At 55.7% G+C, this 16,919-nt stretch overlaps 2 protein-coding genes across 5 annotated transcripts; both read right to left on the minus strand.

Annotated features, from left to right (window-relative positions):
• Window positions 1–47: 47 nt before the first annotated feature.
• RHOC (ras homolog family member C) lies at window positions 48–6,079 on the minus strand. 3 transcript variants are annotated; one of them, XM_057750905.1, is made up of 5 exons: window positions 5,929–6,079; window positions 2,652–2,815; window positions 1,990–2,110; window positions 1,587–1,717; window positions 48–676 (listed from the first exon to the last, which is right to left on the minus strand). In XM_057750905.1, the coding sequence occupies exons 2-5, from the start codon at window positions 2,805–2,807 to the stop codon at window positions 503–505; spliced, it is 582 nt and encodes a 193-aa protein (XP_057606888.1). In that variant the 5' UTR covers window positions 2,808–2,815; window positions 5,929–6,079; the 3' UTR covers window positions 48–502. The 3 variants fall into 3 exon arrangements, with proteins under 3 accessions (XP_057606888.1, XP_057551065.1, XP_057550984.1); XM_057695082.1 differs by lacking the exon at window positions 5,929–6,079 and adding an exon at window positions 5,516–5,916; XM_057695001.1 differs by lacking the exon at window positions 5,929–6,079 and adding an exon at window positions 5,360–5,507.
• A 2,435-nt stretch (window positions 6,080–8,514) lies between these two features.
• On the minus strand, window positions 8,515–14,017 carry PPM1J (protein phosphatase, Mg2+/Mn2+ dependent 1J). 2 transcript variants are annotated; one of them, XM_057750777.1, is made up of 10 exons: window positions 13,688–14,017; window positions 11,990–12,104; window positions 11,236–11,523; window positions 10,837–10,949; window positions 10,467–10,551; window positions 9,777–9,895; window positions 9,511–9,574; window positions 9,247–9,354; window positions 9,035–9,130; window positions 8,515–8,834 (listed from the first exon to the last, which is right to left on the minus strand). In XM_057750777.1, the coding sequence occupies exons 1-10, from the start codon at window positions 14,011–14,013 to the stop codon at window positions 8,736–8,738; spliced, it is 1,413 nt and encodes a 470-aa protein (XP_057606760.1). In that variant the 5' UTR covers window positions 14,014–14,017; the 3' UTR covers window positions 8,515–8,735. The 2 variants fall into 2 exon arrangements, with proteins under 2 accessions (XP_057606760.1, XP_057606677.1); XM_057750694.1 differs by having other exon boundaries at window positions 8,979–9,130.
• Between the last annotated feature and the right edge of the window lie 2,902 nt (window positions 14,018–16,919).

The raw sequence follows: 16,919 nt of genomic DNA on the forward strand, positions 1-16,919 counted from the left end.
CAGCTGAGACAGGGACCAGGGAAGAAACATAGGAAGCCACACACATGTTGGAGCCTGTGACCTTTATTTATGCCCCACACCAAGTACAGCCAGAGAGGAGGCCCCTGCCCAAAGCAGAAACACCAGGGGCGCGGGACTCTGGGTTACACCCTCCAAGTCCCCTACCCCAGATACTCTGAGCCAGAAGTGTATAAAGTGCTGGTGTGATGATCCTCTGGGGAAGGCCAAAGGGATCAAGAGCCCCACCCCTGGACCAAGGCAACAGGGGGAGGGACTGTGCTCTGGGAGGCAGGACATAGCCCTGGGTTCCCAGAGTGCTGAGAGGGAGGGCCTGCAGCCACCACCATCAGGGCTGGGGAAACTTGATGCAGTCCTGGGCAGGAGGGAATTGGGAAAGGGAGCCTTCAGCAGGGATCCCTAATAGGGTGGGGGCTGCTGGGGACAAGGGGAGCTTCTGCACCCTTGTGAAGGGAAGTGGGGAGGAGGGAAGGCCTTGGGCATCTCAGAGAATGGGGCAGCCCCTCCGGCGCTTATTCTTGCGGACCTGGAGGCCAGCCCGAGTAGCCATCTCAAATACCTCCCGCACCCCCTCCTTGGTCTTGGCTGAGCACTCAAGGTAGCCAAAGGCACTGATCCGGTTTGCCATGTCCCGGCCTTCCTCAGATCGGACGGGCTCCTGGGAAGGTAGAAGGAGAGTGGTCAAAGGAAGCTGTTGGTTAGGTGCACCTCACCCATGTTTGTAACTAGAACAGATATCTCCTCCAGCCCTGACCGCACAAAGCACCCAAGCCCCAGCCACGGTGGATAGCTTCTAGGCCAGAGACCCAAGACTCCTATTTACCTTCAAAATTCCCTCCATCAGTCCTACACCCTACAGTGCACTGTGCTCTTGCCTGAATGAGGATCTACCATCTCCTGAGTGACCTCCCTGCCTCTGTTGTCACTTTCTTCCAATCCATCCTCTGTGGCTGCCAGAATCATTTTTCTAACATGCTGACCTGACCGTATCTGTCCCAAGTTTAAAACCTTGCCATAATTATCCTCAAAGAATAGCCCATATTCCTTATCCTGGCAGCTCTCCCTAAGTAACTCATACTCTGGCTAGAAAGCCACTCACCAGGTCCCCAAGCAAGCCACCTCCCTCACTCTGGGCCTTTTCCCCAGCCACTTAGAATGTCCTCCGTCCCACATCTGCAGCAGCCCACACGCCTCCCCAGGTATACTCTGATGGCTCAACCTGCATACCTCAAGCAAAACATCTACTGTAAGAACCCAGTTCCCTGAGGGTAGGAATTTTCTTGAAATTCATCTTAATAGCCCCAATGCCAAACAGTGGATAACAGACAAAATGCCAGGTGACCTTGGATAAGTCACTCTGTCCTCTGATCGTTTCATCAAATACTGGATCAGACCCTAAGGGCCCTTCTGGTTCTGCCTCACCAGGGTGCGGATGCAGGGGGGTAGGAGGTGGACCCCACCACCACCTCTCACAGGGAATCAGGAGGAGGGAGGCTCCTCTATCAGCCTGCAAGCCCTCAGAGGGCACCGTTTTCCCCAAGGGCTCCCAGCCTGGCGGCTGCACCCACCTGCTTCATCTTGGCCAGCTCTCTCCGGGTGTGCTCATCTTGCCTCAGGTCCTTCTTATTCCCCACCAGGATGATGGGCACGTTGGGGCAGAAGTGCTTCACCTCTGGGGTCCACTTCTCAGGAATGTTTTCTGCACAGACATGTCCCAACAGGTGTTGGTGCCTCCACGTAGGCTGGAAGGCTCCCCCTGGGTCCCCTTGTCTCCCCAAGGCAGGCAGCGTGTTAGAGGCTATTCAGTAGGACTGTCCCTTTCACAGCTCAAAACCCCTCCCCCTCACAGTACACACCCTCCCGGGTCCTCCCCGTACCCCTCCCCCATAGCCTCCGAAGACAGTTGAAAGAAGTCAAGGCAAGAGCTCCCTCTGGCTGGCTCTCTCAATCCCCTCCCTCCAGCCCCCTCACCCAGACTGTCGGGGCTGTCGATGGAGAAGCACATGAGGATGACGTCAGTGTCTGGGTAGGAGAGAGGCCGCAGGCGGTCATAGTCTTCCTGCCCTGCTGTGTCCCACAGAGCCAGCTCCACCTGACACACAGGGCCAGTGCTTAGCTAGCCTGAGGGCCCCAGGTACACACACCCCCCACCCTGCCACCCAGAGATCCTCTCTGAAACCACGGTCCCTTAGGTTCAATGAACACCTACCTACTGAGCATCTGCTATACGCCAGGAATACTGCTAATCACTGTCACACAACATAAATTAAGGTGAGTTTCTTAAATCCTGAGACAATAATGCTTGATCTTTGTGCAGTCTGAGTTGCCATTGTGAGCACCGCTATTTTATTTAATCCTCATAAAAACCCTTCGAAGGAGGCCTTACCATTATTCCCATTTTACAGTTGGGGGAGCTTAACCCCAGAGGCAAAGGGACTGGGCCCAGATTACAGAGCCAGTGTGTGAAAAACTAGGAGGGTATCCAGATTTCCTAAGACTGCAGTTTCACTTCCTAACTTCCACTGGTTCCAGCAGGGACCGTGAAGCATGGACACGGAGCGATGTCACTAGGCCCATAAGTGATGGGGGCACATGGTTCCAAGGTTAGATGGGAAGGGGCTCTTCGCCTTTACCTGCTTGCCATCCACCTCTATGTCTGCGATGTAGTTCTCAAAGACAGTAGGGACGTACACCTCCGGGAACTGATCCTTGCTGAAGACGATGAGGAGGCAGGTCTTCCCACAGGCCCCATCCCCCACAATCACCAGCTTCTTTCGGATGGCAGCCATGGCTGGGGCTGGCAGGAGGAGGCAGCGGGGATGTTGGGAAAAGCCAGTAAGTCCAAAAACCCTTCTCTGGGGCCCCCAAGACCTCCCTGGAAACCGAGGCATCCAGTGAAGGGAGGGGAGGGAGGGAAAGGGGCTTGCTCAGGCATGTTCTTGCCAAGAACCAACTGTTCAGGCAACTGAGCTTGAAATTCCTAATCTCAAGGTCAGGGACAGGTCTCCCCCACGGGTTAGAATACAGAAGTGGGAGGTGGAAGAACCACCCACTTGGGAGCCAGAAAGCATGAGTTCTGATCTAATCCACTCACCAGCTGTGGGCCTCTGGACACCCAGAGGGGTGCTCAGGGACCAGTGACGTGTCCAAAAGAGCAAGCTTGTTATCTATTCTACGTATCAGGGTTTCAAGTCAGATGTATTTGTTACTAGGATTTCAATACTTTTAAAGTTTAATGATTGTGGGGGTGCAATCTGGAACACACTCTCCCTCATTTGGCACAAGCCATGAAGAGCCCCTACAGATACGGGTGGGTAAGGAAAAGAATATCACACCCCCAGGTGCCAGGCACTATGGGGGGCATTTTGACAAAAATCACCTCCTTCAGTCCCCAGAAGCCTGAAAGGTAGATAGTAATCTTCCCATTTTGACAACTAAAAAAGTGAGATTCATTGAGGTTAAGACACGAATTAGGAGTCATGGCAGGGATGGCACTCAAAGCAGGGCTGTGCGACTCTGGAGTCTGTTGCTTTTCTACATATGACCCCAGAGGTGGGAAAGAGAGCGGAGGGAGGGAAATCCAGACAGAGGGCAGCGGCAGCAGCCAGCAGGCTTCCCTGGCCCACACGGTCCTGGTTCCCAGAGCCCCGAGCCACACAAAGGAGGCTCAGTCCAGGCAGCGCCCACAGCCCACATGTGGGCAGCCTGCCTTCCTCCCCCCCTTCCTCCCGGGCCTGGTAGCAACACTGGGTCACTCAGCCCCAGGCAGGGGACAATGACCACACTGTAGGGAGCCACACATCAGAGGGACAGAATAATCCACTAGGGGATCACCTCCACCCACTCCTGGAACAGCCCCTTCCTCCCCTCCATCCAGCTCACCCTGAGGCCCTGCCCATCCCTCCCTGTGACTCAGGGCAAGGAGTCAGCTTCCCGGGGTTTCCATGTGTCCCCCGCCCCCAACACACACCAAAGAGCATCTGCACAGTTCATCACACCTTCCCAGCTTCCCTGCCCCTAAGCTGAGCCTCACTTCCTCCTTCCCTAGGGAGAGGAGCTGACCTCCAGCCGGCTGGAGTTCCCAGGCCTACAGCCGGGAGGAAGAGAGGGCGGGCTCTGAGCCTGAGATGAAGTCGAGGCTGTAGGGAGAAGCGGGGGCTGGAGCCAGTGCTGGGAGGAGCCCCAAAAAAGAGACAAATGAGGGCCAGTCCCAGCACCAACCACACAAGGAGTAGTTAAAAAAGAAGGGGACAGTAACCTGATCTCTGCCCCAAACCTGGCTTTTTCTCAGTCCCACATCCTGTCAAGCTAGGCTGAACTCTTTTACTCCCCACACACCACCACCTCACAGCCCTGCCCTGGTCTGCCTTTTAGGAAACAAATACTCCAGCCCAAGGCAGTGGGATCCTGGGTAACCTTCCTCCCCTCCACACACACAGGCACAACACTGGGATCAGGGGAACTTGATATGAATCAGAAGGAATTTATAGGAGTTGAGTGCATGGCCACACTCCCCCTGCACCACTCGGATACCCACCAAAACAAGCAAGGAGGCATTCACCCTGCCAGGGGATCTCCTCCAAAAATGGAAACCATCCTTTAGAAAAGGGGGTCCCCTGGAAATTGTACCCCGGCAACCAACTCCTTTTACCTACTCCCACAAGTTCCATAACCTGGGATGAGCAGTGTTGATGGAGGGCATTCACCACTGGGGTGATACCAGTTGCTTAGGCATGACTGTGCCACTGCCTTCCCCCACTCCCCCCAAGCAGACCAGATGGTGATGGGCAGAGGCCAGAACTCCAGGGCAAGGGCATGCATTAAAAGACCTGGAGCCCCCGCCCCAGCTCAGCTAGAAGACTTTCCCTTCAGGCGCAGAAGAGTAGCTGGCCCAGGCCACCAGGCCCAAGGCCAAGATGGCAAGAACCAACAGCTCCCTGTGAGAGGCAGCCCCTGAGGAACTGTCCCACTGACCCTCAGAGGGGCAACCAAACCCCACACGGGGCCTGGAACGAACCTGGAACTCCTGGGGCCTTCCCTGGCGAAAAGCAGCTGCCCTCTCCTCAGGCATTCTCTAGATTTCCAGATGAACTAGGGGTTGCTGTACCCTGCCGACCACCCCTGAGGTCTAGGGAAGAAATCAGATACCTCCTCCTTGAAACGCAGAGGTGAGGGCAGGACTTGGCCTGAGGTCTCCCAGACCCAAACCTTCAGGATACTCTTTAGCCAGGTTAGGGAGTGTGAAGGAGGGGGCTGGAAGGGAGGAGATGCTTACACACACCCACGCGCACACACACACACACACACACACACACGCTGGATCCTTCCCAATCTCCCCTACCTCCACTCCAGGCCGGCTCCGGAAACCATCCAGGGCGACGTCCAGACCCCTGGAGCCGTGGCAGTCGCCGCGGTCACACCCTGCCCCTATCCCGCCACTCCACCGGACAGGAGGGGGAATTCCCACTTCAGCCCGGACTCTGGCCCCGATCCACACCTCAACCGCGGTCCACAGCGGGCCGCCAGGCCTGGGAGCTGCAGCGTCTGCGCTGGGGCTCCCTCGCGGAGACCCAAGTTGCCTCCCCTGCCCTCGCCCGGCCGGGCAGGTTCCGGGAAGCCGGGAGGAGAAGGGAACGGACTCCGACTCGGACAGCAAGAGGCGAGAGGCCCCGCGGGGCGATTCCCCGGACCCCTCGCTGCAGCCCAGGAGGGCAGGGAGGGGCCGGGCCGGCCCGACCCGCGCGCCGCCCAGACGCCGCGTACGAGGGGAGGGCAGGCGGCCCGCGCTCGGGGCCAAAGCCCCTCCCCGGCCGGCGCCCCGAGCTCCGGCCAAGCGCAGGAGGGGGAAAGTGCTCTGCCCGGGATGACTGCCCAGGACGACCCCACTGCCCACGGCCCCAACCCGGGTACCTTCCGCTCCGCCGCTCCCAGCTGCGCGGCCGCTGCCGGAGGCAGACTGACCCGAGGGGCACCGCCCCGCCCTCCTCCAGCGCCGCGGCGGGGAGGGGCGACTCGCGGGGAGGGGCGACCGGCGGGGAGAGGCGGGCTGGGCGGCCCTTGGCTCCGCCCGCCCCCGGCCCCAGCCCGCGGCCACGGCGGGTCGCCCGGCGCGGGCCCCCGGGGTCGGGGGGAGATGCCTGGACTGCGGAGGAGTGGGCGGCGGGGCGAGGCGCGGCCAACGGGACCCCCGAGGGCTCTGTCTCTGCCCCACCTTCTAGCGCCTAGTGGTGGACCGGCGTCGGGAAAGTTGAAGGCGCCCGGGGTGGGGTCAGGATAGGGCCGCTGCTGCCCTCCCGTGGCCAAGCGGCCACCCGCGCCTGCATCACCTGGGGCTGCTGGAAAGGGCGGCTGCGGGGACGCCCCAGGAGGGGGCCGCGGAAGATGCCCATCCTCCCCTCCTGGAACCATTGCTGAGTAAGTACAGCCCACCATCATCCGCCCAGCCCTGGAGACCTTCCAGAACCTTTGGGATTCAGGGCACTTGATTCCACCTCACAATTCCCTTCTTTCCCCTTACCTGGAATTTCCAACTGCTACCCATCCTTCAAAGGGCACTCCTGGAAGTCTTTCTGGATCCCCATCTGGGAATTCAGTTCCCACCCCCGTTGTATTATTTCTATGCCTCTGGGGATACCTAGCCGGGTCTGACTTGTGCGTTGGGTATTTACCAACACGTGTATCTTCTTCCCTGAAAGGTGCCTGAGGAGGTGGATGGCGGCTGGGGAAGTCTACTCACATTTTATTAGCTTGTGCAGGGCACAATACATAGCTTTTAAGGGTCATCACAGATCTGTGGGTTAAATATACCCATCCCTTTTTGCCTGTAAGGAAACTGAGGCTCAGGGAAGTTAAACGGCTTGCCCAAATTTTGCCATTTGGAGCCTGTCTGGCTCCAGAGCTGGTCTGTCTCCCTGCTGCCCAAGGTGATTCTCCAGCCTGTCCCTTCCCACTGTCCGGACAGTGTGTGGCACATAATAGATTTTCAGCAAATATGTGCTGAATGAATGAGTGAAAGAAGACATATGGACTTTAAAGATCTGAAGAGCAACCCACACATTTGCTAAATGAGGAAACTGAGGTGCAGAGCAGTTGGGTCCCAGGCCTCTTAACTGGCTCAAAAAACTGAGCTATGTGCTCAGTTCAGATCAGTTTCTGCCTTCAAAGAACTTACAGTCTAAATTCAGAATGCAGGCAACTTCAAGACAGGTAATAGTTATTGAACCCTTATTACAAGGACCTGGCTCTACATACACGAACTACTTTAGCCCTACAACTACCTCATGAGGTAGTACCGTTATCTCCATTTTTTTCCAAAATGCAAACTGAGGCTCAGAGAGATCGCAGACCCGGTGTTAGGTTTGGCACCAGGACCCAAACAGCAGGACTTTCAAGCCCCTGCTACTTAACTGCTACTCCGTACCAACTCCTCATATAGACAGTTACAGTACAAGAGGAGAGCGCTGTAGTGGGCGCATGCATGGGCTGTGGAAGGACAGGTGAAGTGTTCAGGATGAGGTGATGTGTAGATTTTAAATGAGTTGGAGCTACTCCAGACCCAGAGTTGTGGAAACCCCAAGAAGGTGGGGGTGGGGGGTGGGGAAGGAAGCAGTGGCCAGATCATGAAGGTCTTTATATGCCACGCTCAAGAGTTGAGTGTCAGTTTTGGTCTAGGTGCAGTAAGGAGCCACTGAAGTATTTTCTAAGAGGAATCACCAACTCAGATTCACACTGTAGAAAGGGCTCCCTGGCTGCTGTGTATATTGTATATTGTATATTGGGGAAAGCAGAGGAATGGCTTGGAGACAGAGTTAGGCGATGAGTTAGGAGGCTAATATACTAAAGGACTCAAGTAGTGACTATAGGGATGGAAAAATAGAAATATATTTAAGGGACTTCCCTAGTGGTTCAGTGGCTAAGACTCCAAACTTCTAATGCAGGGGGCACGGGTTTGATCTTTGGTCCCCGGGGAACTAGGATCCCACATGTGGCATGGCCAAAAACTAAAAAAAAAAAAAAAAAATTTTTTAAGAAATATATTTTAAAATATATAATCAATAATACTTAGTGATTTACTAGCTTGATGAGGAAGAAACGGAAGCCAAAGGTGATCAACTCCAAGAATTCTAACTTGAGTAGCTGAACTGGGGCCCCTGAGCCGGGAGGAGGACATATTTGTGGAGGAAATGATGAATTCGGTTGGAGGAATATTGAGCTGAAGTGCCTGTGGGATGTCTAGGAGATGTTCGGGAGACAACTGGGATATATAGGTCTAAAGCTCAGGAACGGTCGGGCTGGAAATAATGCCTTGGAAGACGCCAGCACCTGGATGAAGCCAGAGAGCAGATGAGAGTGTGTGGAGAGGGAAGAGCAAAGGGCAGAAGGAAGAACGTGGAAACACTACATTTTTAGGACTGTTCTGGAGTTCAGTTCTTTCCATCACCTCAAAGATTTTCCTTACCTTTCAGTTTTCATTCAACGTAAATAAAGACACACACCTTTATCCATCTGGTTTATTTGCCAAGAGCTATAATTTTGGATCTAACTGGCACCCCTTCTTCAGTTAAATTGCCACTAAAGAAGGTCAGGGAGACAAGTTCAGAATTTGGGTTGGGAGAGGCATAAGCATGGAGAGGCTGGGATGGTGGTGGGAGGTTCAGGGCTGAGTCCCTCAGGAGTAACTGCCTGGCCCTCCCAGGGGGATGACGAAGACCGAGATGTCATCCCCGGAACCCAGCTTGTTGTTGGGGAGACGCCAGCCACGGTCCCGGGGGGTGCCCCGGGCCCCCAGGACCAGAGCTTGGGCCAGAGCTGTGTACCTGCCGGGAGCACATGTGCACATTCATGTACCAACATGTATATGAGAAGATGGATACACAGGCCCTCATGTGGGTCCCCAAGCCTTGCTTCCCTTTGTCCCTTCCTTCCCCATCGTCATCCCCTTGCCGCCATACAACCCCTACCTGCTGGGGTCATTGGGCTCATAGGCTGACAGCACCCTGTCCACAGTGGCAGCTACCTCACAGTCACTGGTGACATCCCACAGCCCATCTGTTCCCAGGACTAGCACATCATCTGGGCAGTGCTCGTACTGCGTCAGGTCATACACTTGCACCTGGTGGGGAAGGAGGGTGCAGGGAGAACTTGGGCATATGGCGACCTTGGGAGAAAACTAGCCCAAGACCCCCGGAGGAGGGAAAGTATGGCTAAGGAGGCTCCCATGCGGCTCACCTCAGGGAAACAGGAGAGAAAGGGCTTGATGGGCAGGGTAGAACTGCAGACCCTGAGGTTGTGGTCTCCCAAGCCCCGGGTCACCCCAATGGTGGCCATCATTCGAGCCTAAAGGAAATGAGGAGGGGTTGCTGCTGTAGCCCTTTCCCACACTCTCTGGGAACGTGGACCCTTTCCACCCCTACCCTCAGGTAGAACCTCCACCTCCCTAGACAAGTTGTGGTGGGTCCTCCTGCCCTCTCCCACCTCTACCATGGAGTTTACCTTTTTGCCCTCCCCACAGACCAGAGGAAACCTGAGATCCTCCAGCTCGATCTTTTTGTAGGCCCTGGGGAGGGGGAGTAGAGGAGGCATCACCCAGGCATCAAAGCCCCTCTCCCCTAGGAGCCTCACCCTTTACACAAACCCCTTAGAGGGGCCACACCCCCCCGACGCCCAGCCTGGCCCGTCCTGCAGCTTCCACCTTGCTGCTGGTGAGGGACTGGTTGTGTTGCCATGGAAATGGGCCCCAGCTCTGAGGGAAGTGTTACCAGCCAGTCATGTTCTGGTCCCGGTACAGCATCCTCTGCCCCAGCTCCTGAGGTTGAACTCTGCGGGCGAACTCAAGGTGGGTGAATTCACCACCCAGCAGCTCTGGTTTCAGGAAGCCCTGGGGTTGGGAGTGGCGAGACAGAGAAGAGGGCCAGGGGCCATTAGGTTTACAGCACATCCTGGTATACAGATGATGTTAATTATAGCTGACTCTTAAATGGAGTTTACTATGTACCATGCACTGTTCTAATGTTAACATACATTAACTCATTGAATCCTCACAGTGACCTTTAAGGCAGGAACTCCTGATGCATGGAGAAGTTAAGGGAATTGCCAAAGATCACACAACTAGCAAAGTACTCAAAGCAGGATTCAATCCTAGGCAGCCCAGCTCCAGAGCCATTGTTTTAAAGCACTAAGCCATCCTGCTGCCTAGGGGCCCTTGCTGTTTCCTTCCCCCAACTCTGACTGCACTTCCTTCCTCAGTTGGGGACACAGTGGAAGCACTGGAGCAGCCCACGCTCCTTCCTGCCGGATCCTCTACACCAGCTCAGCCCTGCACTCCATGGTCTGTAGAGTGGCCTTCCCAGTAAGGAGCGGTCTGCCTGTGTGGTGGGGGTGGGACACAGGGTACAGAGAGGCACCAGATTCAACAAGGAATGGGAGTAGGGAATTTAGTTCCTACTTACAAGCAGCTGAAGACGCTGGCGCTCAGTCTCCGGGGTGAACTCCCGGGACATTGGAATGATTTCACCATTCCGGACAATGATGGCTCTGCTCAGAGAAAGGAAAGTTTGGGGCTTGGCTCGCCTCAACCCCCTCACATAAAGAATTCCAAAAAGACCAGGCCCTCCCTTACGGTCCCTCACGCAGACCCCTCGTTTTCCTCATGGCTATTTCAGGCTCTTCCTTATGTCTGTGATCCCTCCTGACCCCCTCCAGTCTCTGACTTTTAACACCCACCGCTTCACTCTCTTCTATTTCCCCATTCCAGAAAGTTGACCCCCCCACCCCACCCCGCTCCCCCCCACAGCCTTTTTCAAAGCTTCCACCCCTTACCTGCTGTCACCTGCGTTGGCCACATACAGCTTGCCTAGCAAGTAGACCACAACCAGTGCACAGCAGCCCCCCTCCACGTGGTGGCCACGCCACTCCCGGGCCATCTGCTCATCCTGCCATGTGAGGAAGGGTCAAAGGGGTGGGTGAAGAAGAGCCTCCGGGCACACAGCCACCCCACATCTGCAGAAATAAACTGGCCCAGGCGAGCCACACTGGTGGAGAGCAGGGAAGACGTCTCTACATGTAACACCCACTTCTTCCTCCCTCTGAACCAAGTTCTGCTCAGGTTCTCAACGCTGTTATGGGTTCTCAGGGTCACCTTCTCAGGCCACCTGACTCCTATACAGATTTGACCAGAATGTCTGCCTGGCAGGCCCTTGGCCTGGGCCACCCACTTACCATGAGCCGGAAGGCGTTCTCAATGGCACCCACTACCAGGTTCTCATGAGTCACTCCCTTCTGCGAAGACCAGCAGGACTGAGGACCAACCAAGTGAGAGGAATCAGAGGAACCTGGAGCCCCCGGCGTGGATGGGAGGCAGAGGGGAGGTGGTGAGGGGTCCTGGAGTATCTCTACCAGGTCCTTTAGCTGCTCTCGAATGTGGCGATGCAGGAGCCTAGAGGCCATTTCGGCAGCTCCGCCCCCTGCATGCCCATCAAACAGGCCCCAGTAGTAGAAGCAGAGTCCCTGGTGGAGGAAAAGTTGGAGGTGAGTGTGTGTGTTTGTGTATGTGTGTGTGTTATGCAGGGAGAAGAGCAAGACTCTGGGCATCTGTATAAACATTAGAGAGCAGGTTAGAGTTTGATATTAAAGGCAAATTAGATTTATTCACTCATTTACCAAAGGCATACTATGTGTCTGAAAGCAAAGCATCAAAAAAGTCAAACTCAGAGGTAAAAGATGCAAAAATAAGCAATGGTAATTACTTAAATCATCAATAAATACATGAGCATCTACATTTTAAGGGGAAAACTAAATATTCATACTGACATGGTAGAATCTAACGGATCAATGTCAGATAAAGGTTCTGTGCCTAAGGTAGAAAGCTAGTGTTAGGAGGTAGGTCTATCACATGGCTCAGATTAAAACCAAATGCCTAGAATCCTGCAGATGTGTCTCCTGTGGAGGATAGGAAAGGGGGTGGGGAGCTTACCTGGCCTCGGCGAGGCTCTCTAGGTGCCCCTGAAACACTCCTCCGACTTTCCACATACACCACTTCACAGCAAGCCTGGTCCTCATTGTGCCGGCTCTTGCCAGCGTTGATGACCCTGCCAGGCCAGAGTGACCACATCAGGTTGGACACCAGACCAGGTCCTGGAATAACTCCCACCTTAGACACACATACCCTCTCTGGCCTGCTGGCCAAGCTGAGAAAGGTCACAGCCACCTGGGAACCAGGCCAGAGGGAGGAGGAGAAGGGAGGCAGGGCAAGGCACAAGGAGTCGTGCCTGGGTCCCCACCTCCTAGAAAGGCCACAGCAGCACTTTCCCGCCTCAGTTCTCCCATCCCTTACCTAATGGTGCCACTGGGGAAGGGCCTGGATGGAGGGAAGGAGGTTTTAATTCCTGGCTTTTAAAGACTCTACATCCACCCTGACCCCCGACAAACTCTTCTAGTGCCTTGTCCACAACATCCCACCCCATCCCCATGAGCACACCCACCTTTATCCTAAAATCATCCAGTGAAGGTTTCTGCTTTTTCTTTTCTTTTCTTTTTTCTCTCTCTTTTTTTTTTTTTTTGGCCTCGTGTGGGCATTCAGTTCCCTGACCAGAGGTCAAACCTGCACCCCTGCACTGGAAGCCAGGAGTTTTAAGCACTGGACCACTAGGGAAGTCCCAGTTTCTGCTGCTTTGGCAATGAGTAAGTGCTCCAGCACAGATCAGGAAAGAGGAATTGAAATAGGGCAGAGTGGAAGCCCCCCTGGACCACGCAGGAGCCACATAACCCCAAACTCTTCCCAAATAGGAAGTTAATGGAGCTGGTAGTGGGGCCACGAGGCCACCAGCCACCACCCTCAGCCCCTCAGTACCCCCGTTTCCCTCAGTGCTCTGCTTTCCCAGCAGATGCATTAAAAATCCGCGGGCTCTAAGGGAATTCCCTGGTGGTCCAGTGGTTAAGACTCCGCTCTCTCACTGCCGGGTCCCCAGAATCCCTGGTCAGGGAATAAGATCCTGCACTGACAGCAAACAAACAAAATCCACGCGGCCTTGGAGCGAGCCGGCGCCACTCCGACCGCTCCGGCCCAGGCGTACACTTCCTTGCCTGGCCAGGGCAAGTCCACTCGCCAAGGGGTGTTCAAAGGGGGCCCTCCCGCTTCCCCGGGCGGCCCCCTCCCCCGCCCCTGGGGAAGCCCGCGGCCGCCGGGTGTCGCGGGCTATTTCTGGGTGTGGAGGGGGAGGGGAACGGTAAGAGGGACAGCGAACTGGGGCGCTGGGGTCGGGAAGCCCAAGGAGTTTTTCCAGCCACCATCTCCTATGTTAAAAGGGCCCCCGCTCCTTGCAACCCCTCCTCCCTTAGCCATTAAACTACCAGGCCGCGACTGAGAACCGGCCAACTCATCGTTCACGGGCCCTCTCCCCTCCGGGCTCTGGGAGAGAACAAGGTCCTGAAGCGGCGTGGGTGAGGGTAGTCAGCGAGCTGGAAAGTCCTGAGGAAAACTGCACCCGACTTGAGAAAGGGCTGGGAGTGGGTGCGGCCCGAGCCCAGAGGGCAGCAAAGGTCCTGGGGAAAAGGGAGCTCCTGGCACCGAGCGCAGCGCGGGGGGATGCATCCCTGCGCCGGGATGCCGAGGTGGGGAGGAGGTTGGGAGTGGGAGTCCCATCCTGGTTAGGGTGCCCCCGGGGGCGCTCACTCGGCGTAGCCCGTGCTCCAAGGCAGGCGACGGCCGGTGTCCGGGGGGCTTTGCACAGCCCGGCCGGCGTGGTCGTCGGCGCGTCGCAGCCCCGCAGGGCTCAGCTGCAGAAAGGTCGGTCGTGAGAAGCTTCCTCGAGCCTCTGCTGTCCTCGCGGGCGCCGCACGCCCGCTCCCAGCCCTGGCCGGAGGGCTTCTGGGAGCTTGCGGAGGGGCGGCGGGCGGCGCAGAGGCCGCGTTGGGCAGGTCCGGCGACTTGGGGCGCGGAGGCGGGGCGCCCCCAGAGCTCACCAGGTGCGCCACGGCCGAGCGCACCCGGTTGAGCATGCTGCCTCCCTGCCCCGCCCTCGGCCGTGGCCCCGCCCCAGGGCAGGCCCCGCCCCCTAGGGCTCGCGAGGGGCGGTGCTCGCTCCGGTCGGCTCGGCCGCTCCATTGGCTCCGGGGCCCCCAGGCCGGGCCCCGGGAAAATTTCCTGCGGCTCTGGGCTACCCCGGGAACAGCGCCGCCGGCTGGCGGCCTCTCCCCCGCCCCGTTCCGGCTTCTCCCGCCTCCGTTTTTTGGGGGGAAGAAGGATCTGCTGTTGGAGGCAGGGGACAGAGAGAAGGAAATCTTTTTTCAGCCTTGCTCTATGTTAGGCCTCAGCTAGAACCTCCCCATTGTGACGGGAGGGCGGTGTCTCCTCACCCTGGGTTCGTTGTGGCCAGCCTGCCCAGAGGGTGACGGAGCTGATGACCTCCATCGGCGACCGCTGCGTGTGAAGCTCCAGGTGTGATAACACTTCTGCCTGGGTGGGGCTGCCCCGGTGAGAGTGAGGGCCAGCGAGCTGGTGCTGGGGGTGGTGTGGAGGTGGTAACAAGGCAGGCTGGAGCCAGCCATCCTGAGTTAGGGAGCTGGGTAAGTTCCTGGATTCCTGAGGGCGCTGTTCCCCGTGAAGACCACCTCTCGATGCGGCAGAGCGGTTGCCACCCCGACTTCACTTTTTTCAGTTCCCAATTTCCCCCCGTGTTTGGACCTCCCCTGACCACAGCAGAACTAGTTAGTAAGGATAACAACAGTAATAACTACCATTTATTGAGGGCTTACTACATAATAGGCCCTCTACAAAGCACTTTCTATACTTTAGGCCCTTTACGCTGCACACTAACCCTGCAAGGCTCGCTTTATTCTGTTCTTTTTTATGCATGAGGCAGGACTGGACACTCCTGTCATTTTACATGACTTGTTCCAGGAGGTCAACAGCCAGTGTGAAATTCACGCCCATGTCCGTTCCCCAGCCACCCAAACCAATTCTATCTTAAGAACCAAGCTGATTTATCTAGGTCAAAGAGGAAGTTTTAAGAGGTAGGTGAGGACTTCCTAGGTGGCGCAGCGATTAAGAATCAGCCTGCCAATGCAGGGAACACGGGTTCAAGCCCTGCCCTGGGAAGATTCCACCTGCCACGAAGCAACTAAAGCCCATGTGTCACAACTATCGAGGCTGTGCTCTGGAGCCTGTGGGCTGCAATTATTGAAGCCCACACTTCTAAAGCCTGTGCTCCGCAACAAGAGAAGCCACTACAATGAGGAGCCCACACACCACAATGAAGATGCTCGCAGCAACTAGATAAAGCCCATATGCAGCAAAGAGCCAATGCAGCCAATAAATAAGTAAAATAAATTAATTAATTAAAAAAAAGAGGTAGGTGAATAACAGAAGAGTGGGTGTTCCTCCTCTCCCACCCTCCTCCTCTTAAGGCAGAGACTGAGAACAGTGGAGGTGAACAACTTCTGTGGTTGCCACCCGGGGGAGACACAGGGCAGGGGGAGACACAGGCCAGTCTAAGTGTCTGCCCGAGAGGGGAGGGTGGTACTGACCTGATGCCGGAAGAGGTATGTTCCAAAGCCTGGGAACTGATTATTAGGCTCAGAGACACCTGCCACCCCACGCATAGTTCAAATGGGGATAAGGCCCTTATGGTCCTAATGCAAGTCAGGGGAGTTCCCAGGGACCACTGGCACCCGGTCCATGGTGGGGATTCCACCTCTAGACTCTGTCAGCTGGGTGCTTCCTGACCGTGACCCTCTCTGTTCCTGGCCACATTGTACCCCCAGAAGGGGTGCCTTTCCTGGCAGTTTCCAAACAAAAATCTCACAATGGTCATTCAGGTTTGTAGACTTCTATAATTATGTCTGCACTCTGGGCAGAAAGAAAGAAAAAGAAGTCATAAGAAAAGAAAAGAAAAAGTCAGACCCAATGGCACATAGAGTGGCAAGGCAGACAGGGAGATGAAGAACACGCTGCTGCGGTGGGTATTTCCCTCCTGTTTGAGAAGAACTGGAACCAGCTCACAGATAAATGGCATAAACAGCAGCAGCAAGACAAAGACGGAAGAAAAAATATAACACCCTGGCTATTTTTATTATTCAGTGTTTCTGGGACAGTTTGCTTACCACTTCTCCGTGTCACCCAGCTCCATAATCCCGGCTCTTCACAACACCCATCATGGTGTGACTGCAAGTAGGCCAGAGCCAGAGCCCAGAGACCCCCTAGTTCCAGCACCAGATGGTCAACAGGGATGTCAACAGCCCCCGTGGGTTCCAGAACAGCCCTCCAACCATACCCAAATCCTAAGGCTCCCCTCTCCCTGAACCTCTCACCTCCTGTTCCTGGCGTTATCACACCTTCTCCATCCTCAGACTGCCCCAGAACCTGGTGAGAAGGTCACCACCTCTACTCATCCCTGAGGCAGCACAGAGTGAGAGAGAAGAGAGGGGGTGGAGTGGGAAGAAGCAGCCTTGTAGGATATTCTTTGCTGAGAACTGCTCAGAGGCTGGTCCTGCCAGGAGTGTGTGAGGCCTCAGCTAGGGGTGGGAAATTGGCATCCTCAAGAGAAATCCCTTTAGGGACTTCCCTGGTGGCCCAGTGGGTAAGACTCCAAGCTCCCAATGAAGGGGGCTCAGGTTTGATCCCTGGTCTGGGAACTACATCCTGCATGCATGTTGCTACTAAGAGTCCACCTGCTACAACTAAGACCTGGTGCAGCCAAAATTAATTAATTAATTAATTAAAAAAGAGAGAGAGAAGTCCCTTTATCCTGGGCCACATGCAGTGGCTCAGAGCCAGGAACTAGGCTTCTTCCTCTTGTCTCTCCCCTTCCCATTACTCCAATCCCAAAGCCCTCTTAAACTAAAAGAAAGGTCCTTCAATTAAGAGACAAATTCACAGACTGCCACTTCTCTCTTTCATTTGTCTA

Source organism: Hippopotamus amphibius, chromosome 1 (assembly GCF_030028045.1).
Source record: "Hippopotamus amphibius kiboko isolate mHipAmp2 chromosome 1, mHipAmp2.hap2, whole genome shotgun sequence".
Classification (NCBI taxonomy): Eukaryota; Metazoa; Chordata; class Mammalia; order Artiodactyla; family Hippopotamidae; genus Hippopotamus; species Hippopotamus amphibius.